The following is a 27,920-nucleotide window of genomic DNA, read 5'->3' as shown; positions in this document are numbered from 1 at the left end:
GACAGCTCCTTGAGTACCAGACTTGCAAATTAATGTCAAGACTTGTGTAATGTGAAAGCATTTTCCCTCAGATCTATTCCCAGTAATTTCATGCTACATTGGTTATGTTTGAATTAGTATTTGCCATATGAAAGTAATCACCACGTACAATCTCGATTAAACTGCAAAGACTATCAAACGCACATCTCTTCCCACCCCCAACCCATCTCTTTCTTTTTTGGGCTGGACTACTGAAGGGGTGTCTAAAATTCAACCAATTCTGACAGCAGCTCTCTGCCAAAAGGCTTAACTTTCAGGATTCCAGAGATTCCTTTATTGTTTTCATTAATGCATACAACCCCCCAGCCCATTCTCCTCTTAGATTTGCAGGGAGTGACAAGCTGAATGCAGGCCCCTTTTTATTGTGAAGAAAGTCCATGAAAACAGTGCTAATGTAATATACTTTTCGATGCATACATTTCTTAGGAGAGGGGTCACATCTCTTGTGGACTGAAACCCAAATAGATTTCTGTGCTTTATAAATAAAAAGCATGCATTGTAACAGACCAGATCTTTTGCTTTTCTGTCTCTGGGTGCAGGTAGGAGAGGAGGCTTGGATTGCAGTGAAGTCCACATGTCCTTGCAACTTCACTCTACATTATGAAGTGGCATCGCGAGGCAACATTGTCCTTTCAGGACTGCAGCCCAGTAACATCACCCAGCAGAGGAGCAAAAGAGCCACCTTTCCCTTTGAGAAGAACGTTGATATCACACACTTCCCAGGAACAGGTAGCTAGCATCAGAAATGCAAACTCGCCCCTATTTTCTGGGAAAAACAACCTTTCCACAAACCTAAGTATCCTCTTTTTTGAATTTGATGCTCTTTAAAGGGTGTAGAATAATTTTGTGCAAGAAAAATAGTGATGTCCATTGCACACATAGTCATAGAGAAAAAAGATAAATTTCTCCAAGAGGGATAACTCTTGGACAGTTTTCTCTAGTCTTTCTGTAGTCTTTCTGTTAAGAAAACTCTAGTCTTTCTTAATATGCTTGGCTTGGGATCAGCTGAGTGGTAGGGAAGTGTATGATGGGGCTGGGGCAATTTACTAAGCTGGTTGAACTTAAGCTAGGAAGAGGACATCAGATGGACTGATAGTATGGATCAGGCTAAAGGAGAAGATCATGCAGTTAGCATGGGGAAGGGAAATGAAGTGCGCACTCCTAGTTTGTACAAGGAATAACAGAAAGATACAAATCTGGTGAATTCAGGGAACAGGGGGATAAAGAATGGCATGCTTGAGAAGATGCATACAACAGCTGCCAAAGGAAAAGTCTGTCTATCCTAGTGACATGTCTGCAATAGCAGCCACTTTCAGATAGTTAGGGGAAAAGTAAAAGAAATTTCCCTAGATGTACCCACCCAGCTTCTGGTGATCAGTGGTTTAAGAATTTTTAACAACTTTTTGCACTGAAGGTTGGTTCTGAGCTGTTGTATTTACGTGTGTCCCAGAGACATTGTGGTTGCTCCATCATTGGAAGTGTTCAAGGTCAGGTTGGATGGGGCTTTGAGCAACCTGATCTAGTGAAAGATGTCCCTGCCTGCAACAGGGATGATCCTTGAAGGTCCCTTCCAACCCAAACCATTCTATGATTCTATTTAACTGCTGCTAGTGAAACGATGCTCTATAATCTGCATAATCCTTTTTCAAACCCATTTATACTTTTTCTCTCGGCAGCGTTCTGCAGCAATAGATACCCTCTTTTGTTTATTTTAAATGGCTTGATAGCTTAATTATATATAATTTCCTTGATTTTATGTCAGGAAAAACACTGGGTAGTCATTCTCTATCCACCTTCTCGATACTGCTCATTATGTTATGGGTGCTAATTGCCTATCAGCTTACACAAGGAAAAAGGAAGGGAAAAGATTCCGAGTTCAAGAAGAACGTGTGCAACAGGAACAAGGGAAGGATGCAAGTCCTGGGTGGAGAGTTCTGTGCTTCGCAGCATTTGGATGGGGCAGGAAGAGAGTGATAATTGATAACAACACTGTCCTTTTTACAATTTATTTTTTAGCACCTACCAGTATCCCTGCAGCAGAGGTTGAAGTCTGCATGACATTCCTCCGGTTCTCAGTAGTTCACAACATGGCTCCCTTGGGCCGTCTTCTGGTGTATTACGTCAGGGAGAACGGAGAAGGGGTTACAGACAGCCTGCAGTTCACTGTGAAGTCTTCCTTTGAAAATCAGGTATTGGCAATGTAGCTAGTGGAGAGGAGGGGGTGGTGTCTTGTTACTCTTTGTAGTTTTGTCTGCTGATTATGAGTCGAGATAATGGGATTTAATGTTAAATTCCTAGGTTGCAGTGGCTCTCTCAGCAAATGAGACCAGACCTGGTGATGTTGTGAACATCAAGGTCAGAGCTGCAAAATCAAGCTGCGTCTGCATTGCCACTGTGGATAAGAGCGTCTATTTGCTGAAGACAGGTTTTCAGCTGACAGCCAGTCAGGTAAAAGGAAGCTTAAGGCACTGATGTCTTTTTCTTAATACTGCTACCTGCACTTTACCTTTAGTAAGTAGCCTTTATACCTAAAGACAACAGTCTCTTCCCTTTCCCTGCAGGTTTTTCAAGAGCTTGCAGAATATGATGTATCTGATGCTTTTGGAACTCCAAAGGAAGAAGGGCACTTCTGGTGGCCAGGCATGTCCTCACGTAGACGCCGTAGATCTTCTGTCTTTCCCTGGCACTGGGACATCACCAAGGATGCTCGCTTCGCGTTTACAGTAGGAAGAATCAGACTCGCTTCTCTATGGAGTGTCTTTTTTACTTTCATGTTTGCAGGATAATTTTCAGCTCCATAGGCCATTATTTTTTTCACATCAGAGCTGTTTCTCCAGGGGGTAGGCTGGAAAGTAGTTTCCAAGAACAGAGAGTACAGTGTTCCAGCAAAGATATTGGAGAAATGTGCTTTGATTTTGGCCAGTCTTGATGAGAGGGCCAGATAATCCTGTTGGGTGAAGGAATTCATGCTGATGCTCTGGAGAATCAGACAGGGCACCAGAAGGTTCCTCCAGGCATGGGTGAGCATGCAGATCTCTTCTGCAGTCACTTTGAGAGGGAAGGAAGGTGGAACATGAGTTTTTCCTTATAGCCTCTTCCCTTTTAGACTCTCTGTCCTGTGGAAATCCTTTAAACTTCTTTCCTGCCCCAGTTCTGCTAGCTTCTGTGGCCATCTGTGTGAAAGATCAGTAATGTTTTCTTTGTATCCTTGATCAGATTACCCTGATCCTGTCTCTTCATTCTTTGTCTTTTCTGCAATTTTAGCTAAATTGTTCTATTGTGCTGTCTTAAACCCCATAGGCTTCCACATATTCCCCCAATGCCTCAATCTCTTGATCATAAACTCTAAATCCTCATTGCTATCCACTGCTGCAGGAGTCACTGCTTCTTTTCTCCCTGGGATCTGTTGGGGCTTTTGTTCTGATGCTTTTTTTTTCTTACTAAGAGGTGTAAACTCTCAGGAAAAGATACATATGTTAATAGTTGGTATGTATGCATTGCTGTATACCTGATTTGTAATAAATGCATGTGTATATAAAGAGAACAAAGCTCAAACTCCCTTTAGTGTCGGGGAGCTGCTGTCTCTTATGAATAAGTGCATTTAGGGGACAGAGCTGGCAGGCAGCTTTCTTATGAATTCTGTATTTTTACTGTGAAGCTGTGTGGACAGTTTCCATTTTGCTTGGCATTCCTGGTAGTGCATAATTGGTGATGTCTGATGTGAGAGCTGCCTGCTAACTGCAGCAGAACACACTGGAAACTTTTAGGAAGGGTAAAAAGCTGTAATGTAATATTCTAGGGGAAAAATATGTGTAATCATTTTTCACCTGTAGCTGCCTGACAGTTACACATGCCCAGTAATGTTAGATACTAGTTTAAATGCATTTTCCAAGCAAACAAGAGCTTTCTTGTAAAACCTCTGCCTATAAAGTGCCTACATATTTTCACATTAACAGTCATTTTTATATAAAGTTTTAAAAAATCCTCAAGTTTCAATTGAAATTTACCCCATAAATGTTGGAATAGGGTTGGGGGATTCTATTCAGAAAAGTTTTTGTTGGTACATGTTTAATTCTTCTTCTTTTTTTTCTTGCTGGTTTTTGTTTTGTGGTCTTCATTTTTATTGTCTAGGAAACTGGCTTGGTTGTAATGACTGATATAGTCAGCTTAAACCACAGACAGAATGGAGGCATGTACACGGATGAGGCTGTCCCAGCTTTTCAGCCGCATACTGGGACATTGGTGGCTACAATGCATTCTAAAATAGCACCAAGGTAACATTTTTTGTTGTAATGCATATTGTCTATGATACTTAGCTTTTTTTTTTTTCCTATATTCTCAGCTGTTTCCCACCTCCATGCCCAGGACATTGCTTGGTTTAGACAAGGTGGTGTTGGGAAACTCTCTTCTGTTGTCTTGATAGACCTAACAAAACCTATAACTGACACTACTTTGTTAAATTTAAATTAATTCTGGAAAAATGCAAAGTAATATTCTTCAAAAGGATCATTTGAAACTCTTTGCATATCTCATTTTTCTGTGAATTAGTTGCTTCTCAATACTTGCAAGCTAGCCCTTGGTTTGCAGAGGTGCTCATTGCTCGTTATTTTGACCATTCAGCTGGTGGTCAAAATAAATAAAATGAGGGACTGCAGGAAGGAAAAGTTGTGAAGTACCATGACTAATGCTGCAAACTGAGGATGTGCCTTCCCTTTGTATTCTGAACCACCTGGTAGCCTCTCTTAGCAGAGTAAGTTTTGGAAGTTAGTTAAGAAAAAGATAGTGAAGCATCACAGGTGTAGAAAAATGGAACAAATTAGGAAAATATTAGAGATCAAGACAATTCCAAGAGAAGAAACGGAGGGGAATATAAAGTAGCGATTGTAGTAACTGCTATTAGTAAGGCTATATCATGGTATCATGGGAAGACACATACTCTGTATGCTCCCTTTGATTCTGTTTGGTGAAAGAATTTGGATCATAAAACCTTTATTTTTTTAGATTATATTATTTAAACTAGTTTTTAGGATTATCTTTTTTTTTTTTTTTAGATTCTTATTTATGTCTCCAGACTGTTTGATGTGTGTGTGCACAATGGGATCATTTGGAAAGACCATGTAATTTGTGTTCTGAATGATACACCTATTCACTTTTTTATGATACTATGCTAGCTAGAGTTCTGGTTGGTCATGTGAGCTGCATTCAGGTGATAACACTGATTTATCAGTTACTGTTACGACCGTCTTATTAAAAGAATTCATTGCCAAGGACTTATTTCTTGTTCTAGCAGAGCAGAGAAGAGAAAAAGAACCTTCTTTCCTGAAACATGGATTTGGCACTGCCTCAATGTCAGGTATTGATAGGGAATTCCCTTAAGTATATCCAGAGGGTTGTGTCCTCTTCAACTGCAGAAAACAAAGCTCTTTAAAACCTACTGGAGTTACATTGGCATTCTGATATTTTGATGTGGTTGTGGTTGCTTTTCGTCATTGCTACTTTAATCAATAATCTTTCTTTGTAACATTTCATCTAGTCTTGAAGCATATTCACTTACTTCAAGTTGAACCTGTCAGTTGTGACTACATTGCAACCCATGTGTAATGCACCACGGTGTCGCAAGCAGAGGAGTATCTTCAGGGAAGAAAAGGAGCAATGGTTTGGTTTAACACATTTCTAGGTTTTACTCACTTATGGAAAGGGTGTATCAACAAGTTACTGAAGAGCAAGTGAGGATATAGGTTTGCGGTGATTAACTACTGTGAGGAACTACTTTTTTGCATAAGCTTGCCTCACAATAAATGCAAGTCAGACTGCTCTTGCAATAAAAAGGGACTGTAAGATATAAAGTGATGATGCACTTCTAGCTCTATGCGAAAATCGTCATATGAACCAGAATTCTATGTACCACTTAAGAGAGCAAAGGGTAGTTGGAAATCTTGCTAGAGTTCACAGTCAAGAGGCAAGACCCAATCCCTCAGAAGTGCTGGTGTCCCTTTACAGCGGGGGATGAACTGGGTCTGGATTTGTGTTTGGGCCCTAGGGTAATCCAGAAATATCACCTTCAGTGAGTGCTAGTGTTTTTCTTCCTTTCCACCCCTATTCTAGCATCAATTGCTGCGTATGCTTTAGTGGGAAAATGATCCCAGAGTAATGTATGAGGAGATGGAGGCAGAATAGCTGCTTCTATAAATGCTGGTATAGCCTAACCATGCACTGGTGAGTATTCTATATTGATCGCTTTTTAAATTGCACAGAGCCTTTCTTTCTCTTTCATCTGATGTAAGAGCATCTCCCCCAAACCTTAATTTACTGCCCAATAAATCATGGTTTCCACCTGGTACAACTGGAACTAAAAAAATGAATAAACAGATAACTAATGTCTCCCAGAACAGTACATCTAGGATAATTTGAAGCAATTATTAAAAGGCTTCTCCAGGTTTGCAAGTAAACTTCATTTTCAATAAATGACTATAAATTAAATTTGACAGGAACTTGCAGCAAGTGTATTCAAATCTGTTCAATTGAGCATGAAATATGCCTTGTAGAAATACACAAAGAATTCCAGAAGTGCCCGTTTGGGCCTCAGCAAGCAGGGGCAGTTAATTGAAAGTGGGAGAGGGTGGAATAAAAAGTTGCGGATTGCATTTTCTCCACTTCATTTCATTAGAAACAACTGAGTTGAGCATTCCTTGATTTCCACTGTCTTGAACGTTAAGAAATTTTTTTTTCTTCTACCATTTATAATTATAATATACAGTCCTCAAAAAAGAAACAAAAGCCTAATGTCAACTTCCCAAACCAATTCTAAAAATTCCTAGAGCCTGGATGGAGGGTCTGATGGCTGGAAATGTGTGTGTACTTTGGCCCCCTGCCCAGAAGAGTAAGTGCCCTCATGTGTGAAAATAATGTTAATGCTGGTTATGGGCTGAAATCCCAGTGGAAAGAACATCAGCTGCAACAAATTGTCCGGTTAAACAGACTGGAATACTGCCAGTTCTGCAGCTAGGACACCCTTCTGCTTACTCTTCAGGACTGAAGTTTATTGCAGGTACCAGCTACCTAACTCCACTTAGGATGAAGACCGAAATATTAAGAAACCAGTGTGCTTAAAAGAAGTTAAAATAACTTGGTGCTATCAAGCCAAGTGCATTTCCCAGGCTCTCCGCTCTGTAGTGTGAACTGGGGAACCACATTCATTGGCCAGAGTGCTTGGAGACTGACCAAACCTAGCATGCCTATTCAAAGGCATAGTGATCTCTAGTTTTTCATCAAAATGTTTGTTTTAATCCTTTTCCTACTGTAATATAAATACACAGACCAGTACATGATATGCTGCTTAGTTACTGACAGTTACAATAGCTTAGGCTCATTGAAGATTACAAACAGTTGATTTAGACGATGAAAGTAGAGATACCTCGTTGGTGCCTAAAATGTGAATAGCCTTCAGTTGAAAAGCAGTGAAAGCGCAATCCTTCAGTTTGTCCTGGATGTGAATCAGGCAGTATTGCAGTGTTGAAAGACAGTGTGCTATGCTGCAGACTCGCAGAGCTTATTCTGAAGATCTTGCTTTCTCGTTTTCCATGCCAACTAAGATGCACATTGCTCTCAAAAGATTACAGAGCTAGCAGCATGTGTATCAAGCTCTGGGGAATAAATAAGAACTTGAGAGAAAACAACCTTAGGGTGTACTCATAACTGCACCAATCATCCTGCCAGTTGAGCCATGAAATAGCTTTTGTTCTTGCTTTAGAGGAAATGTTTTCTGTTCCAGGCAAGGCCAAAGCTGCTTTGCAGGAGGGAAATAGCAAAGTCTGCAGAACAAAATTGAATTTCTATTATTATAAAGCATGGAAGAGGATACCAGGTTTATGATATCCTGTTGTGGTATGCACAGTAAAGCTAAATACTCCGAATATAAATTTGATTTTTAATAATTAGTTTCCATCCTCATTGGAAGAAAATTATGTTTTTGGAAATTCTCTGAGTCAGGCATTCCAAAAACCAACCAACCAAAATGTTTCTGAATCAAAATATGCTCCCCTGGACAAGCAGTTGCTGAACTTGGTGTCTGGAAAATTTCTCATTTGCCCTTATGTTCAAGCAGAGTCTGCAATGTGGCAATGTACACAAGGATGATGGGTTCCAACAAAAATTACTTTTATTTCACTAGCTGTTAAATAAATTATTGCTGAACTGGTTTTATCCAGGACCTCAGCCTAGGATTCTTTCTTTTCTTTTCTTTTTTTCTGACTTAGTGCAAACATTTGTGTCTAAGAAAAGTGACTCTATAATGAGGCTGCAAATGCCTGCAAAGCTTTTAATCCAGTAAGAATTTGTATGTTAGACTGTTTTGCAGAAGCAACTGCTTGCTGTTCTGCTCCTTATAAATGTGCATAGGTCTCAAAAAAAAACCCTGATAGAAAATATTGGGCCTTTTATAAGCTGTTGTTCAAAGCAGACACTGATGCTATGTTGTAAGTTTGGATCTGGAGGGAATTCCCCAAAATGTTTGGCTCTGTGTGCTTTAGCTTCATTCAAAAGCATTTCATTAATCTTGATTAACCCATGTTATTCCTTGTTCTCTTTGGTAGTAATATATCGGGAGAAGCACAGCTGCACGTGGAAGTGCCAGACTCCATCACTACATGGATAACTGAAGCTGTGGGTCTGTCTGAAGAGAAGGGGTTGGGCATTGCCGGTCAAACAGAACTGAAGACATTTAAACCTTTCTTCATTGATTTCACCTTGCCATACCATGTCATCCGGGGAGAACAGACCAAAATCCCGTTGACTGTCTACAATTACTTAGCTGTCTGTGTAGAGGTAACAGCCCTCTTTCTTCCTGTTGCTAAGTTACTAAATTCTGTTTTATCATCAGAATTTCCTAAGTGATCTACAAGTTACAGTAGATAACGTATAGGGATAATGTAGTGATAAGCTCAGCATAAATGCCTTGAACAAGATAAAAATATTGCTTTTCAATATGAATAAATGTCATTGCTTTATTTACTTTTAGCTTGAAACAACTGTAGTAGTCTGAAGTGTCTTGCAACACTTCAGAAATACAAATATGTAGGGAAGACAATTAGGAAGCTTATGCTGAACCACAGAGAAGAACTTCTTTCATAATCAGAAAGCTGCTGGAAACAGCTAATTTTGAAGTAACTCTTTTTTTTTCCCCAAGAAATCCTGTCTCCCTAGGTGTTTTCTTCTCAAACTCATTATCCGTCTAGCTCCAGTAGTATCATTCGGAACTACTTGTAGAATTGTTGAGCTGAAAATAATGCTGTCAGTCAAATATACTACTAGAAGTTTTGAAGAATGAATAATCTGTGCATCCTATGATTTTATTAAGCATTTTGTAGTTTTCAGATTTTTCACATATACCAGTTGGTTTTGCAGCTGACATTTGCAATAAATGGCATTCAAAAATTTTCACAGGTCCATGTGAAGATTTCTGTTCCAAAAGGCATAAAGTTTGTTGGGCATCCTGGGAAACACCATCTGACAAGAAAGAAGTGCGTTGCCCCTGGGGAAGCTAAACCCACCTCTATCGTTTTGTCCTTCAGTGAGCTTGGACTGAGCAACATCACTGGTAGTATAGAAATAAAAATAGCTTGCTGCTTGAAGGAGTTTTACGAGTGTTTCTTTTTATTCCTCTTTCAGAAGAAAATTCTTATTTCCCTAGTACCCCTAAGTGGAATCATTCATTCCACTTGCTGCCAACTTAGCTTTTCAACCTCATTTGTTTCTTGGAACCAGATTCTATAGCTGTAATGCACTGAAGAGTCATCAGTTTTCCTGTTGTGTGATATGTGGTCATGTAAGGTTTGGACCTGTTACATCTTCCTGAAGAGATCAGTGGAAACTTTTAAATAAGAGAATAACAAGAAATTCTGTACATCTTACAAGCAAACAATCACAGTAAAATTTGTGCAACACTGGAAACTAGGAAAGAGTTTCTCTGTTGCCCTGTGACTGTCCAAATATTGTCCAATTTTAGATGTGACTGTTCAAATACTTACAGAATAAAGGTAATATGAGAGCTGTAATTACAAAACTCTTGATGTATTGTTAATCAACTGTATCTAATTAGTTTAGATCTTCACTTGAACTCCTGAAGATCTTCCTGTCTCAAAATCTCTGCTTCTTTTCCCTTCTGTTTCTTAGCAAAAGCTTTTGCTTATGGTGGAACTAATTGCTGTCAGGATGGGATGCAGACCTTAAAGAATGGCAAGCACTCAGAGGACAATTATATGGACAAAAGGACCCCAGTGGGAGTGGATTATGTTCGCAGTAGTGTTATTATTGAGGTAAGAAAATATGAATTTGTAATAATTCAGAAAAAAAATTATAAATGCTTGGGCAAATCATGAAAGTTTTTAGGTAGTTAATCAAACATGAATAGGTTTATAAGAATCTTCAAGTTAATTTATTTTATGTTTACATGATTGGAAATAATCCATTTTTGTGGTACATGTAGAGAAAGGGCCCACTTGGTTCTGAGTTCATGCTGGTGAATCTTCAGTACTGTTCAGATGCAAAAGGGCTAGAAATTTTATCGGATAAGCTTGCTCTGTTCATCTAAGAAATATGCTGCGATGTGAGATTTGCTGGTAGTGGTTAGTATATCTCTAGCTAACAGAATACAGTGTAATAACTTTTCTATAAAGGATGTAAAACACTGTACAGTGGCAGAATATTACTTATGTATTTTGTAAGTAAAACTGAATAGCTGTTACTGCTAATCCAAGCACTGTATTTTTATGTATGGATTTCTGTCTTTATATAGCCAGAGGGACTGTCCAGAGAATACACCTATAGTGTGTTCTTCTGCCCAAATGGTAAGTTCATTATTTGAATGAGATATTAAGTTTGTTTGATTTAGTTATAAATAGAAACATGTGGCTTCATCTGATGAAGAAAAAAAATAAAAATCTTTGTTTCCATTTCTCTATGATTGATGATTATGATGTGTAGGAGGAACTTTTGAATAAAGAGTCTTTCTTACCTGGCTGCCTAATTATGAATTTGCTCTAACTGCCCAAATGATTTCTGGAAATGGCAATTAAATTCCTTTACTTTATGAAACAGTTTAAGTATTCAGCACTGTGGACAGTAACTGTGACTGTGCTATATTTTCAGCTGATGTTTTAAAATTCAGTTCTGGAATCAGTATGTCCTTTCTGCCTGAGATTTGGATAGCTCAAAGTTGGTTTCAGTAGCTAAACAGAGATGCTTTTGACCAATAGATTAGAACTGAAAAATCACTTACAGACTTCATAAGAAATCCAGCTAAGCAGTTTGAATTGAAGGATCTCCTACATTGGAAGGGGGTATAAATAGAAGATGGGAAGGAACATCCACAAATACTTTTATAGTTTGTTTAAAAGAAAGTGGAAGAAAGAACATGTGCTTAAGAAAGGTCTGTTTGTTTAAATTTTAGTAGTTAGCTATGGGTTATTTTTGAAGCATGTGAGCTAAGCTCTAATTCTTACAACATTCCATTATTTTTCTGACTAGAGAAAATACACATTTCTACACCTAACAAATATGAGTACCAATACATGCAGAAACCTGCCCAGATGACACACTTTGACATTGCTGTGAAAGCACACAATGATGCTCACCTGGCCTTGTCCTCTGGTCCACATGACATGGCAGAGATGACTGAGATTGTTATTGGTGGACATCAAAATACTAAAACATGGATTTCCATAAGCAAAATGGGTGAACCGGTGGTCAGCAGGGACACAGCTGGTATCCTCTCCTGGGATGAATTCCGCAGCTTCTGGATCAGCTGGAAAAATGGAATTATCCAGGTAGTGAATTTATCTGTGTAATGGTCTGGAAGTCTCTTGCTTTCTTAAATAGAGTGCGAGCGCACATACGGCAGATTCTCATTAGGCTTGTTGTAGAAGGCAAAAGCTTCGTTCCTGTTGCTTTTTCTATATTAAGTCTTGATTCACACTGTTTTAATCAGAACATATCTGCTTGCCACATTATGTTCTCAGGACCTCAGTCTTCGATGTTTTCAGCACTAAGTGTGCTGAAAGCCTTGGAGGTCAAGCCTGTGGAATTCTCATTAAACTTCCTTGGACTGTTTCGTGGGTGGGAAAGAGAAAGGTACTGGTCAATCTACAGTGTTCTCTGATGCACACATAAGTTACGGGGTCCAAGGATACACGGCAGACTGACTTCATATGTGTGGGTTCTTGGAACTGCATGGTTTTTTGTTCCTTTCAGGTTGGCCATGGTACTCGGGTGCTAAATGAGTCTATTATTGTGGAGTGGACTGTCCCCAAACAGCTTGAGGTGAAGTACATTGGCTTTTCCACAGGCTGGGGGTCAATGGGAGAGTTTAAAATTTGGAGAAAAGAAGAGACTGATGAAAATCACAATGAAGCATTTACTCTTGGAGTTCCCCACAACATAATTCCAGGATCAGAAAGAGCTACGGCTTCAATAATAGGTATCAACATTGAGGAGGTATCACTAGGTACCAGTTATCAAATATGAAGAGATACTCCAGCTGTTACTTGCTTCTGACCAGTGTTTGAGTAATACAGACCAGATAAGATAGTCATAGGCAGTTACAAAGGTATATGCTGCTTAATTCCGGGACAAAAAATTTTTTTTTTTTTGTCATTTGTTTGAACCTTGTTTGAGTTGACAGTGACTTAAAATTGGTACCATCCGAGGGCTTTGCAGAGGCGCTGTCTGTTAGAATTCATAGTATTCATTTCATAATCATCATAATCACAAATTGTGCTGTGTACTAAACTAGTAGTCTGAATTGGGGAGTTATGGATAACCAAACTCTGAAATGTGAAATTTCTTTATTCCAGCAAGAGCTTGAAGGGATAAGACTTAACATTGGAAGGACTTTCAACTGATGATACAATTTATTTAAGCTGACTATGTGTAGCTAGTAGAAATTAGTGTAGTCAGGTAGGTTTTAATCATAAGACATCAAAAGGAAGTACAGCATAATTCCTTGATACTAAACATATCGCTTCTTTTTCAAATAGGAGATGTGATGGGTCCTACATTGAACAACTTGGACAATCTTTTGCGATTACCATTTGGATGTGGGGAGCAGAACATGATCCATTTTGCTCCTAATGTTTTTGTCCTGAAATATCTGCAGAAAACCAAACAACTCAGCCATGAGGTGGAGAGTGAAGCTACTGATTACCTTGTTCAAGGTAACTCATCACACTTACAATTTACAGAAGGAGAAAAGGCTTGTAAGTTAGAAGAGAGTTTTACTAGTATCACATTGTACTTTCTAATCAAGAGTATCCCAAGCGATGAGGATTTGTCATTTCTTGTAGGATAATCTCACAGGTTAACAGAATTTGGTGGCAAGATGTTTTACCTTGATACTTAGCCTGTGTTTCCCTTCAATAACTCCTAGTTTACATGCTTATTTTTTTATATTTTTAATCTTTTTTTTTCCCCTCTTAGGCAGCTTATTTCTATGTTTAAACATTTCAGTCAAGGAAAACTAAATTTAGTAAAAATCTGTATATTTAGTTGTTTTGCTGTATTCATCAATTGTCTTTCCAGTCCTTTAGTCACTACATGGCTCTTCTCTGAACTTTCTCTTTTTTAACAGTATACCCAAAATCAAAAGTTAGTATCCAAAGTATTTAACCTAGAGCCATATAACGAAGGCTTTCATCTGTCCTTTCAGTGTCCCCTCCTATCTCACTAAACAGCTCAAAGCAATCTGTCTTTTTATGCACTGTTTTTCTCAGCATTTGTTTGGGAAGAGCCACGTGCAAAATAGTTTATAACTAAATACAATTCTCAGGACAAGTAAGAATTCGGAGATCATTAAAAACAAGAATGACCCAAAGAGACAAAGCTGCCTTGTGTATGAGTCAGACAATAGTCATGTCATGAAATCAGAGGTGACAGGATTAGGTGGTTCTCCTCTGAAATATAAATATAAAACGTAATATGTAATGTATTTCTTGTATTCAGCAGCAAAAGCCTAGAGCTGCTTCCTTTGCCTGGCTACAGCCATTTCACTTGTAATTTTTTGTGCTTGCTGATAGCAGTAAGACAAAGGGAATTTTTTTCATAGTCAGTGCTTCATAGTCAATTTTTTCAGGTCAGTGTTTCCTTTGCAATTTTATTTGCTTTAGTTTCTTTTTATGAATCTGCAAACCTTCCAGGTTTTTGGCTCCAAACTCTGCCTCCTAATTAACCCTTACAGAAGAAATCCTCAAGAGTTTTAAACTTTTCTGTGTTTACTGGAACCCTGCCAAGTATAAGGTTTAGATGGGAAAGTCTGTTTGCTCACTCTAGAAGGCTTTTGTGACTTACCAAGCCAGAAAACTTTTTCATTGCTTAGTCATCCATCATAGAAAGTGCTGATACCCAACAATTCCCATATATTCCCTAATCTTTAGAAGTGGCCTGAGCTAAACTGGTCGGTAATTTTTCTACTTTCCCACAATGCAATTCTACAAAAGCAGGTGAACAGGTGACAACTAGAAAGGTGAACCTCTCCAGTGAGTCCAAGCTTCTAGAGGAGTGTTTAGAAAAGAGCAGATTTCAGAAGAGCAAGCAAGGCATAAAGTCTGTGCCACTATCAACCTAGCAAGCAAAGAAGAATAAATGTAAGAGCAATGAAGCATAAGTCAACTCAAAATGAACATTTGAATAAAAGAGCAGAGAAAATTATAAGACTGATATAAAAATATGAGTACTTAATTTTTCAATCTAACACACTGGAAATGAATGCTTAGGAACAATTTAAGGAGGAAGTGCTCAGTAGTAAATTGTATCTGAGGCCTATGTAGAAGGAAAACAATCTCATTTAACATAACACCTATTGTTTGGAGGAAGAAAATAAATACTGTTTCTTATGCTTCCTGCCACATACTTGTATATATCCCACAACCCCCAAACAAAGATGTTTTTACTAGAAGAGCATCATTAATCTCTAGGGCTTTGTTCCTCTCATTTTTCAAACCATTCTATCTGCATTTCCTATAAGCATCAGAAGGCTATAGAGCAACAGGAAAAAGTGTAGGAGTCATGGGCAGCCCTTACTTAGGGATTGTGGAGCTGCCTGTATTTGGAGAGGTCAACAAAGAAACTTCACCTCTGGAAATGAAAAAGTAATCTGTTCCCATAAAAATGTCATGCAGTGTGGAATAAAATGTCTACTCATGTATCGGAGAATTAAGCAGGCACTAAATGTCTTTGACACACTCTTCTTGCAGGTTTGACATATTTCTGTATCAGAAATACCCATTCTGAAGGGTTTGATCCCAGTGGGCGTTTAAGAGCTTTATCAAAGTGTGTATTCTGTATTCCTCAATGTAGAGGCTTAGAGTGCTTTATGAGGATGGGCAGTTCACAGTTAGAAGACAAACAGGTTTGAGAAGCACATTCTTTTCCTAATAGGAAGAGCATTTTGACTATCTTTATTTTCAATCTCAAAAGACATTCCGGTAGAGAGTTCTTATCTTCAGCATTCAACTTGTTAATAATTGTTGTCTAAAACAAGCCTTATAGCTAGGAAGTGTTTGTATACATTAAGATCACAGCTGTTATTGTCATGGTACATGAAGTTGTCCCAAGCAACAGCTTTGGAGAAAAGTCTGAATCCAGTTGTATCATTAAAGGAAAAAAATGTTCATTTGCATGACGCTTTCAGTAAAATGGAAGGAGGATGGCTGTATGCTTAAGTGAAAAATCTTTCTTTTAATACTGCATCTTTTCAGAGGGGTATCAAATTTTTAACATTTCTACTGGCCAAAATGCAGGAGTTGTAGTCTTACAGATGTTAGCCTGAATGGATTTCTGAATAAGCTACAGCGTACGTACACAGAGCTGGCTCTGGCTCTATCACTCACAGCAAAATAAGAGGTTGCCTCGGGCAGTAGAATCCCTTACACTAGTGCCAGATGGTCTTGAGTCTTCATTCACTTTACATACTTGTTTTTCTCTGTGTGAGGATTTTGGACTCCCCCAGTTCTTTTGTGACTTCCAGGCTACCAGCGCCAGCTGACCTACAAGAGACAAGATGGTTCATACAGTGCTTTTGGCGAGAGGGATTCCTCAGGGAGTATGTGGTGAGTTGCTATTTAAAACAGACTTAGAAAATTCAGTGTTTGCTAAATGGGAAAAATACACAATTGGCAAGGAAAGACGAGTAATTTTCCAGCTTCCATCATGGTATCGCACACAGCGGAGAATAGAAATAATACTCAATGACTATCAACTTACTGTTTCAATGCTGCTGAGTGTTCATACTACACTAGTAGGTGTATTACAGTTGTTTCAAGACTCAGGGGCAGTTAAGATAGTCACATCTACTAATATGTCCAGGCTTCAAGCACAGAAGCTATAGTTAAGGATCATATTTGGTCTACTGGAATCGGAGTAGCAATGTGTGGGGTATTTAAGCACCTAATTCCACTAGGGAACAGAGCTTCACTTGAAGCATGTACAGAGAAACTTGCTGTCTCTAGAAGTGGCAGAGGCTTCTACCAGGGTAGAAAAAAACAAACACCAAAACCAACCACAAAAAAACCAAAGAAGATTTTTCTCCGAAGTGCTTTATTCTATATCTACTCATGGGGATATAAATGGAATGGTATGGATTTATGCCCTGAGAACTGAAGTGCAGGACCTTTCAGAGTCGAACAGTATGAGAACCAGAAATTATGAAACTGAGAAATCAGTTCATCTCACTAATGTCCCCCTTAGGAAAGCATGGCCTTTAAGGTTGTACGTTACCTCACATTAGCGTGTTAGTTGACTATAATGTCTCAGATGTAGTAGATTCTTGTCTTCATTCATTTGCTTGTGCTGTCATTTGGCTTCTCCATCTGCTCTGTATTTTGCTTTAAACTGATTTTTCTTCATGAACTCATCTGAGGGGAAGTACCACTTCTATGATGCTGCTGCCTCACTGTTTCTAAGATAGTAAACTTTTATCTCAGATCTGGCATCTCCCAGTCCCTAGATGTAAAATATGGTGACATAGAATTACTTAACACTTGAAAAATCCCCTGCCAGGCAGCATGCTTTCTACCCTCCCATTCCTCAGAGGCTTGTAAAATGAATGATTCAATCTCCCAAAGCTGGCCAGAGTTCGCACTTGTTGCATGTCAGAGGTTTAGAATTCCAAAAACGCTTCTGTTGCTTTCTTAAGTCTTAATTCTGCATAAAGTCTAACACAGCCTCAAACCTTCAGCAGTGGGTCTAGATTTCTTTTTTTTTTTTTTAGTTAAGACAGTAACAGAATTGGAAAATTTACTCCTGTCTTTTCTTTACAAATCATTCCGTATTTATAAGGATATTGATTGTTAATTTAAAAGCTTTAATAATTTGGGTAGCAGATGAGCACCTATGAAAGGGAACTGAATTTCAGAGTGTGTCATAACTAAGACAAATATATCTTGACCCTTAATCCTGTTCTTATCCAGAAGATTGGACAGTGTTCAGGTACTTTTATGTACCATTAATTTTTTTAACAATATTTAGTGTTTTCCCAGCAAGATTTTTAAAATTTGTGCTTTCTAAAAACGTTGTTTTCCCTTTACTGATACATTATTCTGAATTTGTTTTCTCAGTAAAGATGATAAATTCGTATTTACAGGCTAACAGCTTTTGTCCTCAAGTCCTTTGCACAGTCTCGTGGGTTTATTTTCATTGACCCCAAGGAACTAACAGCTGCCAAAGACTGGATCATCCAGCATCAGAAAGAAGATGGTTCTTTTCCTGCTATGGGCAGGATACTAAATAAGGACATTCAGGTAAAAACTCTACAGACTCAAAATCATGCAATAGGTGCATTTTAAAGTTACTATCAAAGCATGAAGTGATGCAGTTTCCTTATGCCTAATATGGATATTGCATTTGAAAGACTAGAATAGTATAGGAAGAGCCAGGAGAATTTCAGTGAAAAAGAAAGTCTAGGAGAACGTATCTGTGGGCTGTCCCATTAGAAAGGAAAGCAAAACGTCAAGTCTTGCAAAACACTTCAGAATCATGTCTCGGAGTATGAACTTACGTGCATCGAGTGTGTTCTCAGGCTATTGCTAGGGAAGGAAGCTACAATGTTGGGTTGGGTTCCTAAATTTCGTACTCCTTATGTGCAAAGGAAAAGAAGTTCTGTGATGCCACACCTTCTCTTAGAGTTATAACATATTCTTTGTCTTGTTTCAAGAGTCTTTTTAGCCAGTGTCCTTTTCTCTAGTTTTCATCCAGTGGTTTGTGTGTGTTGCCCTCCAGGGTGGAATCCATGGTAAGATCTCCCTGACAGCTTATGTGGTTGCATCTCTTCTGGAAACAGGTGTAACTTCTGAGGTAACAAAAACTTAGTTGAAATAGCTCTTGCGTTCTACAGACTCTAAAAATTATCTCTCTCTTTTTTTTTTTTTTAAATTTTACTGCTGTTCACTTTCAAAGGTTCTGTGCTCACTAGAATGATAGCATCCAGGTAACATGGGCTGTTTGAAAGCCTTGAGATTATTCCAAAGTAAGGAATCTATTCTGAAATTATTCAAGGTGATCTCCCATCCTTCAACCATCAGCTCAAGGTTTATTCTACCAGAGCAAAACTCCTCCCTGCAACCCCATCCCCCAACCTCTCTCAGAAATGGCTGCAAAAAATGTTTCCTGCCTTGTAATTTCAAGGTGTGATTGCAGCTTATGCAGATGCTGGTAGCTTGCCTACATATACTCAAAAAAACTTTAACTAGCTAGCTTAGTGCTAACAGTAGTTTAACTAAGGCCACATAGGCTTCGGAGATCCAGAAAACTTTTGCGGTCTGCCTTTGCTACAGTGGCCAAAATGCTACTGCTATTAGATTACAGTATCTTTGGAGAGCTGCACTCCTCTAATGTGCTGGACTGAGGACTCTGGAGAAAAATGTTTCTCTTCTTTGTAATGAGACAGAACAGGAACACTACAGAAAAAAGAATAGCTACATAGGAACATGCAATTACGCTGCATAATTTTTGAAGTAGAAAAAAAAAATCACTTCCAGTACAACTGGCATTTTAGAGATTTCTTCTTAAAACTCATGGTAAAAACAGTGCTCCTCTCCTCTGTTGTATTTTTGCCTGCATGCAATTTCACTAGAATGGAGATGCTCAGATAACATCATAGTTAAACATTTCCACTAACTATGACTGGGAAAATGTCCACTTGCAGATGTGCTGAGCAAGTCATGAATACAGTTCTTCACTTACTCTTCAACAGCCAAGGGAAAGGGTGGTGGTGGGCGAGTAGGTCTGTACAGGTAGAACTGGAAGATTAAACCAGGAGGTGTAGTGGATGTTGCAGCACGTCTTGGTGATCTTACTCAGACAAAACCCAGTGAGTTTATGGAGACTTTGAAACAGCCAGTGCAAACAGCAGTATCTGTTCAGAAACGCTGTGATAATCTTAGCACTTCTGATGGCATCCCCTTAGAGCTTGAAGAGTGAGACCATGCTGCCATTGCAAACAAATAGTCCCTAACCCCCAGTTCCTGTTGGAGTGGAAGGCCCTCAACCTTATTAAAAATAAAAAAAAAATCAGAAAATCCTCAAAGGCTCATAGAGTAACTTTCTATCTCCTCGTCAGCAGTGTGTGTGTGTGTCCCCAGAAATTATGTGATGCTCTTTCTGGGCTGCTGTGTATCAAGACAGCCCTAGCATTTTTATTTGCTGGAAGTGCAGTTTATGTGAATCTAATGGTTTTCCTAGAGGAGATTTTCAAGTGTTACTAATGATCTTAGCTAGGAAATGAGGAAGGGGAAGGTTAGTGCCACAGGGAAATCAAAGGAAACCAAATTACATCAAGTCCAATTAAATTGTTTCTATAAATTATCAGAGCCACGTTCTTACATGGTGAGGTCATTGAGGGAGTTAATAAAACATGTTGGCTGGAGGGACCCCTGGGAACCTTGGCCTTTATTATCCTCTGGCGTCTGCTAGACACTCCAGAGTGTCAGGAACACAATCAAATATACAGTAGAGAGCTCACTTCTGCTCTGTTCATCTGCTGCCCTGCAGGGGCATGAAATTTCTTCAGCTTTAGGGGGGAATAAATGTGTCTCAGTGTTAGTTGTGATCATTCTTGCTATGCTATTTGCTCCTTTTTTTGAATTTGTGATGCATGGCTTTTCTTAGGGAAAAGAAAGCATTAGTATCATTCTGCAGAGAGCAAACTGCATCTTTCCCTTTTTTTTTTTTTTTTAATGGACACAAAGTAATGCGAAATAAAGTGATTCTAACTTCTAAGATACAGAGGCTGGTAATATGTCTGGGCTCTTTCCCCTAAATATAGGAAGAAAGAACAGCTGTTGACAAAGCAAAACACTTCTTAGAGTCCAACTTGTATTCAGCAGAAGACCCCTACACTACTGCCTTGATTGCATATGCCCTGACACTGCTACACAGTCCCTCTGCTGCTGTGACGCTGCGGAAAATGAACAGCATGGCAATTACACAAGGTACTGTGCTCCTGGGTCCAATCTGGCAAGTCCCTGAACTGGCAATCCTCTTCTAGAAACAAGCCAATAGCCCTTGCTACTTGAATGATATATTCGAGTTACTGGAGAGGATAGAGCCTGTGAGATGAGGTCTTTCTCATGGCACAATTTGACTTTGTAAGGCAAGAGTTTTCCTGATTCTCTGTAGAGAGGGCTGAGTACCTTAGTCCCACGCATGCAGCTGATGCTGAAGGCAGGCAAGTGTACCACAGGCTCTGCAGTGACTTTCCTGTCAATATGACAGAGTTTGCCTTGTAACATGTCACATTCCGTGATGGTGTATTTTAATCCAAAATTCAAGAATTACCTAATGTGTCACACTGAGCCATCTTTGTAACTGCAAAGGGAGCCTCTTGCCCAGGGGATGCTTGTCTAAAAGGAGGGACAGTGCAGTTCAGGGCATGAATTTTGAGTCAATACAATAGTGGAATTTGATTCTTCCCCTTTACAGAGGCTTAGCTGCAGTCCTGCTGTAATAACATACATATTCCGCTGTCCTGTTTTTCTAGATGGCTTTACACACTGGAGCTTGACGGGAACTCTTGTTACTGATGAAGATACCTTCATGGGATTTAATGATGGTCTCTCTCAATCAGGTACCTGTACTGCAAAGACAGAGACACAGGAACAGACTGCAACAGCAGGCCACTGACTGCATGTATTCTAGTGAATTGTTTAGGTACTACAAGGTATTCTGAAAACAGCGGTCAGTCAGGGCAGGGTCCAGATGAAATGCGAACTCATAAAAGGCAGGTAACGTTATGCTGAAAGAGCTGGTTAAGAGCAAATGAGAGACAGAGCTAGATGTGGTCAAGACAGGACTGTCTTTTCAGCCCCAGCTATCTCACCATTTTTCACTCCAGTTTTATAAAGACAGTGAGTGATACAGAAGAGTGAGACCCATATGGGATTCCATCAGGGAGGAATCATTTGAAATGGAAATCTGAGAGAAGTCAAATACATTTAATTTTAGAGCTGTTTAGCTTTGTATTTTCAAATGGACCTAGGGATTGTATATCCAGCTTTTATTGGCAGTCACTGGCATTTCAGCTCATTTCCTAGACTGACTATCAAAGCCACAACAAGAGTGAGTGATGCTATAATTTTCAAAGTCGCTTAAAGCCATTGACTCTTCTAATATGATGTAGGTACACCAACGTTCAGGAGGGATCTAACTGGATATTGTATGAAAATCTCTAGGACAGGAATATAGTATGGGCAGCAGCACAGTAGAACTAGAGTGGGAGAGAAATTACTTATGGGGTACAATCAAGTAGAAAGAAGGTTATCTATTGTGTGAAGGAAAGAGCTTATGTTGGAAGCAGAGGTATCTTTGGAAGGTGATGCATCTTGGGTGCAGACATCTTTTAACTTCATTTTCCTCTTCCTGTGTTTACTTCTACAGACTCTTAACTTTTTTTTATTTTTCATTTAATCATAGTTCATAGAACTATCTCTAGACCTGCCCAGATTCTCACTTCTAGACAGTACTTCAGTTTTTTTGTTGTTATTTTAATTTCCCCCCACCCTCTTCCAGTTGTTTCTGCAGAAGTGGAAATGACATCTTATGCCCTTTTGACGTACACACTCCTAGGAGACGTGGCCTCTGCGCTCCCAGTAGTAAAATGGCTTTCACAGCAAAGGAATGCACTTGGAGGATTCTCATCTACTCAGGTGGGCTGCCTCCAAAAAAGGTAGCTTCAATGCATGCATCATCAATTGTAGAAATCAATTGATTCAGGAATGGTCAATGCAGAGTTTCTGTCTATAGTCTAGACAGAAACTGTCCCTGTCCTGGTAAGAAGAAAAAACTTTCCAGTGCTCTTTACTGCTTCCTTCTCGGACTGATAATTTAAAAGGAACCTAGACTTTGTCCTTACAGATGCCTTTGCCAGCAAAAGTGAACAAAACCTGGTATTTCTTTTTCTGTCTGAATTAATAAGGAGGATTCTGCTACCAGAGGCTGATAACTGTACAGCAGAATGCTTGTTTGTAAGTTTACTATGCTCTTGTATTCTTCACTATTCTGATCTCTACCTCTTCTGATCCCTAGGACACGTGTGTAGCCCTGCAGGCTCTGGCTGAATATGCTATCCTTTCTTATGTTGGAGGAGTCAACCTTACCATTTCCTTGGCTTCTACTAATCTAGACTACCAGGAGACATTTGAGCTTAACAAGATGAATAAAAAAGTCCTCCAGACTGCAGTGGTAGGTGGTTTTGTGTTTATGTAGCCAAATTTTTAGTGTGATCCATGTGAGCTGGGTTCTGAATGACAACTCAGATAAGTTCAGTAAGGGTAAAAGCACAAGTTAAACGCTGTGAGATCTTGGGACTTTCTGGGGTTTTATGGCTGGGTTCTGATGTGAAGGAGGCAGCACTTAAAGGCATTTTTCACCATAAGTAATGCCTGATGCTTATTTTGTGCTGCTGTTTGTTTCTACCACTGTTAAATGCAGGTGGCTGAAAAAAGTAAGCCATACTCACTTCACTTCTGCATACTCCTTTGTACCTGGAAAGATCTTTTGTACGGAATAAAGCTAAAATTGATATTAATTTCCATTCTGAGTGCCATGTCTTGTCTGTGTCTTAACTGTGGATTCTCCCCAGATCCCCAGTATTCCAACGGGGCTGTTTGTGAGTGCCAAAGGTGAAGGCTGCTGTCTGATGCAGGTAAAGTTGCCATGGGGGTGGAGAAAGTATGTGAGCAGGTGATCTCTAAACTCACAGTCTGTTTGCTGCTTTTTTAATCCCAGTTTGCTATGAGAAAGGAGTTACACTTTCAATTTCTCTCAAAGTAATTATATAACGTGGTGTTGCTTTAATTCATAGAACTAAATATGATTGTACTAAGGTGAATCTGCTCTGGTATAGCTTTACCTATATATAACTGTGTTGCAAAGCCTCTGCTGCTTCTGTGCCTGCCGTTTCCTCTCTCTGAAGAGAACTGGTGTTCATGCTGGTCTTTGGGGGAACATTTGTAGATGCTATGAAATGCTGGGGTCTAATAAACTGCCCTGATTTGTTTTGTTTCATTTTTTCCCCGCCCTTTCTGCTGCAGATTGATGTCACTTACAATGTACCTGATCCTATTGCCAAACCAGCTTTCCAGCTCCTGGTTAACCTGAAGGAGCCAAAGTCAGAGCAGCATCTTCAAGCTCCAAACCTCCCGCGGTCTGTCTCTCCAGATGAGAATCGCTCTGAAGCCTTACACAGAGAGAGGGCACTGGTAGATGATGATGACCCAGCTTCAGATCAGGACCATCAGGAATACAAAGTCATACTGGAGACGTGCACTAGGTAGGAAATGCCAGTCTGCATCATGTCCTGCCTGTTTCTCAGAGACTATCTAGTTTGCTGATCAGCACAGCTATACTTGATACGTTCGCTGATACAGGAAAAATACCAAATTCTTTCTTGCTGCGCTGTCCATATCTCAAGCACTGTAAGATAGAACACCTCACATGCAGAACACAGAATTTCAACCACAGTTGTGGATTGTAGGACAGAGTTATTACATGGACATTCATGAGCATTAATAATTTTAGCGCTATGTATATGTCAAAGGTAGAGAAACAAGAACAAACTTTACAAAGAGGGCAACACCTTGGGTTTTTATCATTGTGTTTCATTATTGCATCTCCAAAACCTGAAGAAGACAAATTGGATGTCATTTGCTTGTGTCAGGTGGAAAAGAAAAAGTTCTGGATTATTTTCTAGGTCTTCAGTAACAGGGTTTCCTTAAAAGCCGAAAAGAGCTAGGTAATTTCAAATTTCAGCTGGTTAACTAATATCTTAAACATGTGGATAGTTTTATAAATATTATTGACTTGACTTTACTGTTTGAGTTGCTTATTCTTCAATTTTGGATACCAAAAACCGAACAGAAGATGCTTGTTGCCATGGTACGAATTTGGAATCTATGGTAAAGGCACGATATATGCAGATATCTGTTAATAAGCTCTCTAAAGGTCATTGCTTATCTCCTTGTTCCCTATAAAGAAATGTAAAATAATTCTTAAAGGTGGCATGATACTAAAGCTCCAGAAGTTTCCTTCCTAGCTCTCAAAGCACTTTGCAAAGACCTTAGCAGTTCCATCTCATTTTACAGATTGGGAAACTTAAGATATTAAGGGAAGACAGCTTGCCTCTAGACAAACAGCAGCAAGAATAGTTTCTGACCTGTATTCAATCCACTTACATGTTTTACTTAAACAGGTCAGTACTGCTGCAGTTATCAGGAGTTGCTGATCTCTTTACAAAATGTTTTGGTTTTTAAGGAGGTTGTTGGAAAGTCGGCCCAAAAGAAAGCAAGTCACAACCAAAGTAAGTAAGGAGGGCTTACAGCATCCTACTGTGCTACAGAAGAAACCATTCCCAAGAATTTCATAACTAGTCTGCATATCTGTGACCAGGAGCATGGCAGGTGGTGGGGCTACAGCTTCACTGAACTGAAACAGCAGAAGTGAAGTGAACAGCTCAGATTTAATTCATGGAAATGGAAAACTTTCACTCCCCTATCAGTTTCTGTCTCCTTCCTTCCTGCAGAGGCAAAGCCATACAGTGACTACAGTCCTGAAAACAGTTGCAGTGACTCCAGGCAAAGAGGAGATCTTGTTATCTCTGTCAACACACTTGCCCCTTGCTCACATGGCCACGTTGCTGGCAGATGCATTGCCTGGGATTGCCACAAGCCTGTGAAATCCTGAGCCAGGCATTTTTCGGCCTAGCTGAATTCTTCCTTCTTCCCAGGAACAACAGCCAGTGGCGAGCAACTCAAACTCATCATTCAAAAGTTTGCTAGGATCGGTCTGGCTGTATATAACGCAATATCACTTTCTCAACCTCTTCTCCCCCTGCCTAAGCACTGCAGCTTCTATTGGGGAGGTAGGTTTATAATGTCTTGTCAGTCCCTTGAAGATGCCTGTAACTAAGGAGGCTGCCCTGCATCAACACAACCTTTCTGTTATTTCTGAAACTTCTGCCCTGGGAATTGCTGGAGTAAAGACAGAAATTTGAGAGGAAGCCCAGTCCAAGGAGATTGATTGCTTGGAAAGAAAACAAAAGCAAATGAAATCTTCTCTTTCCTCCCCTTCTTCCTGTAATGATGCTCTTTTAACTCCTTCATCATGTTATTTAGGCAATGCGAATAGAGGAGTGCATCTAAGGATGACAATTGAAATATTTTGAGCTGGGTGTGTTCTTTGGAATGTAATTGTTATAAGTGTTGTCATGCTCAGTGAAGTCCTTGGGGCACTTTCGAATTAGGGAGAAGCTCATCAGAGTTAGGGAGAAAACAGCATGGGAAATAAAGGACTGATATAATAGAGAGTGGGAAAAATGCGGGTAAAGGGATACTACAGGATTTTTTTAGGGAGTATGGTGCATGGAGTTAGATCGGGATTAACAAGGCTTAATGTCTCTGGGAGACTGTCAGCCCTGAACTGTCTTACACAGAGCCAACTGGATCTGTCCACAGACCATCTCATGCTACTGTGGGCGGAGGAGCTTGGGTGGGGCATTACATCCAGGTTGGCTCTGTGCAGAGCTTCAGCAAACTCACACACCCACCCTAGCTGTGGAGGTCTCCATATAGAGGCCTCCAAGTAGCCCTGCAGGAGCCAGTTCAGATCTGGCAAATCTGGAAGCTGCATACTGTGTTTTCTCAGTGCTGGGCATGAGTTAATAAGTCCTCCTGGGTCCAAGCTCATTGTCTTTGTGGTGCATCTAAACAGCAAACAGGTAAGCTGCCAAGGAGGGATAGTTTAGAGCTGACTATATGTGAATGCAGAGAAAAGGAGCATTGTTCTGGAATTAGCAGGAGCTTCTTTGTTACGATGTCGACTCTTCTACCACGCTGCAAGAAATTGGAATCTTTTGCAATGGCCCAAATAAACTTTCTCTCCACCCCTTCCTGTGGGTTGTTTTTTTAATGCACACTTCAGCAGTGACAACTCTGAATTTCAGTGCTTTTTTGGAGTCTTCATTGGTATTATAGAGGATGATACAGGCAGTGAATTCTTTAACACTAGTAACCAGAGAGTGAGGTTGCTGACTCATTAGCAAAGACACTTTTCTCAGTGTCAATTAGATGCTGGAGGGAAATGGCCATTTATGAAACCCCAGGGTTGAATGACTCTGCCTGGTATTGGGAAGTAACATTCCTCTTACACCACAATCCATTTACAGCCCTCCACTTAGGAAAGAACAGAAGTTTCTTCTACTCCAAGGGGTTATTCCCTTTTACCAAGTGCATTTTCTCGGTGATTAATTGAAAAATGAGGCAAGCAGCCCCACAGGAGACTACATACTTCCTTCTGCTTTTCTGCCTCCATTTGCCTGGACATCTCCTACATCTCTGCCCTCTGTGAGTTGTGCTTAATTTTTGTTGAATAAAAGCAGAAAAGAGGATTTTGTAAAGCCAAGTAGACTGTGGCTTTCAACAAGTCCTTTAAAGAAGAGTAGATCCTTTTAATATTTTTCCTCTGAAGTTTCAGTTGTTCTCCATCCTGAGTTGTCCATGTAACACTTGTTATCTTGGATCCTGAGTTTGTTTTCATTCTTTCTCTCTTTTTGTTCTCATGGGAAGATGGCTGCACTCTGGATCTTCTAACATGGCTGTCTTGGAAGTGCCATTGTTCTCAGGGTTTCGTGCAGATATTGAGAGCCTAGAGCAGGTAAGATGCTGTAATGAGAGTGCAAGGCATGATCTTGGGCCAGGACCTGGCTTTCTAATTGGCAGGGATTCCCTTTGGGGAGCAATAGGAAGCAAATGCCATTGGATGTTAGAGCACTGTCCAAAGAGATGCAATTAAAATTGGGGGGGGCAGACGATTTCACTTGTCAAAAAAAGAGTAAACAGATGTTCCGAGCAAGATTAACAAATTTACCGAACATGGCCAAATGAAGGTTTATTACCGAGCACAGTGCACAGTAATTAAATGAGACCCATTTGGAAATGCTGAAGTGAAAATGTGCTCTAACAGGAGCTGTTTATGGCTTCTTAGTGGGCTGTGTTATCTCCAACATCTGGATTCCATTTCTTTGGAGGCTCTGTGTCTTGGAATTTTTTGCCTCTTTTTTTTCTTCTTTTTTTTTTTTTCCTTCTGGGAGAACATCATGTTTATTGCAAGCCAAACTGAGGTGGACAGAATGTGCCTCTTACCCAGCCAGCCCTCTAGGGGAGATGAACTGTAATCTCTAGCTTTGCTTTATATTTTGTGGAAGCATTACAGTATATGCACTGGTGGTTTTTATGCTGCAAATAGAGTTTTTAAGGACTATGTAACTAAAGAGGTGTAAAATCCTTGCATCCTGGAGAACTGGTAAAGAGCTAAAAAGTATTTTGTTTCCAAAAGATCTCTTCTGT

General features: G+C 39.7%; 1 protein-coding gene across 3 annotated transcripts in view; it reads left to right on the top strand.

Annotated features, from left to right (window-relative positions):
• The window catches only part of CPAMD8 (C3 and PZP like alpha-2-macroglobulin domain containing 8), a 64,653-nt gene that overhangs the window by 20,170 nt on the left and 16,563 nt on the right, over positions 1 to 27,920 (top strand). For 2 of the 3 annotated variants that reach the window (XM_075524185.1, XM_075524186.1), the window contains 23 exons: positions 579 to 768; positions 2,056 to 2,228; positions 2,338 to 2,487; positions 2,601 to 2,762; positions 4,171 to 4,313; positions 5,327 to 5,392; positions 8,631 to 8,862; positions 9,481 to 9,634; positions 10,210 to 10,352; positions 10,832 to 10,883; positions 11,563 to 11,861; positions 12,286 to 12,511; positions 13,071 to 13,247; positions 16,055 to 16,136; positions 17,669 to 17,825; positions 18,304 to 18,378; positions 20,348 to 20,513; positions 21,062 to 21,148; positions 22,090 to 22,226; positions 22,606 to 22,761; positions 23,162 to 23,224; positions 23,613 to 23,851; positions 27,141 to 27,228. In XM_075524185.1, coding sequence (XP_075380300.1) covers positions 579 to 768; positions 2,056 to 2,228; positions 2,338 to 2,487; positions 2,601 to 2,762; positions 4,171 to 4,313; positions 5,327 to 5,392; positions 8,631 to 8,862; positions 9,481 to 9,634; positions 10,210 to 10,352; positions 10,832 to 10,883; positions 11,563 to 11,861; positions 12,286 to 12,511; positions 13,071 to 13,247; positions 16,055 to 16,136; positions 17,669 to 17,825; positions 18,304 to 18,378; positions 20,348 to 20,513; positions 21,062 to 21,148; positions 22,090 to 22,226; positions 22,606 to 22,761; positions 23,162 to 23,224; positions 23,613 to 23,851; positions 27,141 to 27,228 — 3,417 coding nt within the window. The remainder of the gene's footprint in view (positions 1 to 578; positions 769 to 2,055; positions 2,229 to 2,337; positions 2,488 to 2,600; positions 2,763 to 4,170; positions 4,314 to 5,326; positions 5,393 to 8,630; positions 8,863 to 9,480; positions 9,635 to 10,209; positions 10,353 to 10,831; positions 10,884 to 11,562; positions 11,862 to 12,285; positions 12,512 to 13,070; positions 13,248 to 16,054; positions 16,137 to 17,668; positions 17,826 to 18,303; positions 18,379 to 20,347; positions 20,514 to 21,061; positions 21,149 to 22,089; positions 22,227 to 22,605; positions 22,762 to 23,161; positions 23,225 to 23,612; positions 23,852 to 27,140; positions 27,229 to 27,920) is intronic. The other variant, XM_075524184.1, reaches the window with a different exon arrangement.

Source organism: Mycteria americana, chromosome 24, assembly GCF_035582795.1.
Source record: "Mycteria americana isolate JAX WOST 10 ecotype Jacksonville Zoo and Gardens chromosome 24, USCA_MyAme_1.0, whole genome shotgun sequence".
In the NCBI taxonomy this organism is placed as follows: Eukaryota; Metazoa; Chordata; class Aves; order Ciconiiformes; family Ciconiidae; genus Mycteria; species Mycteria americana.
This window is presented reverse-complemented; position numbering and strand designations above follow the sequence as displayed.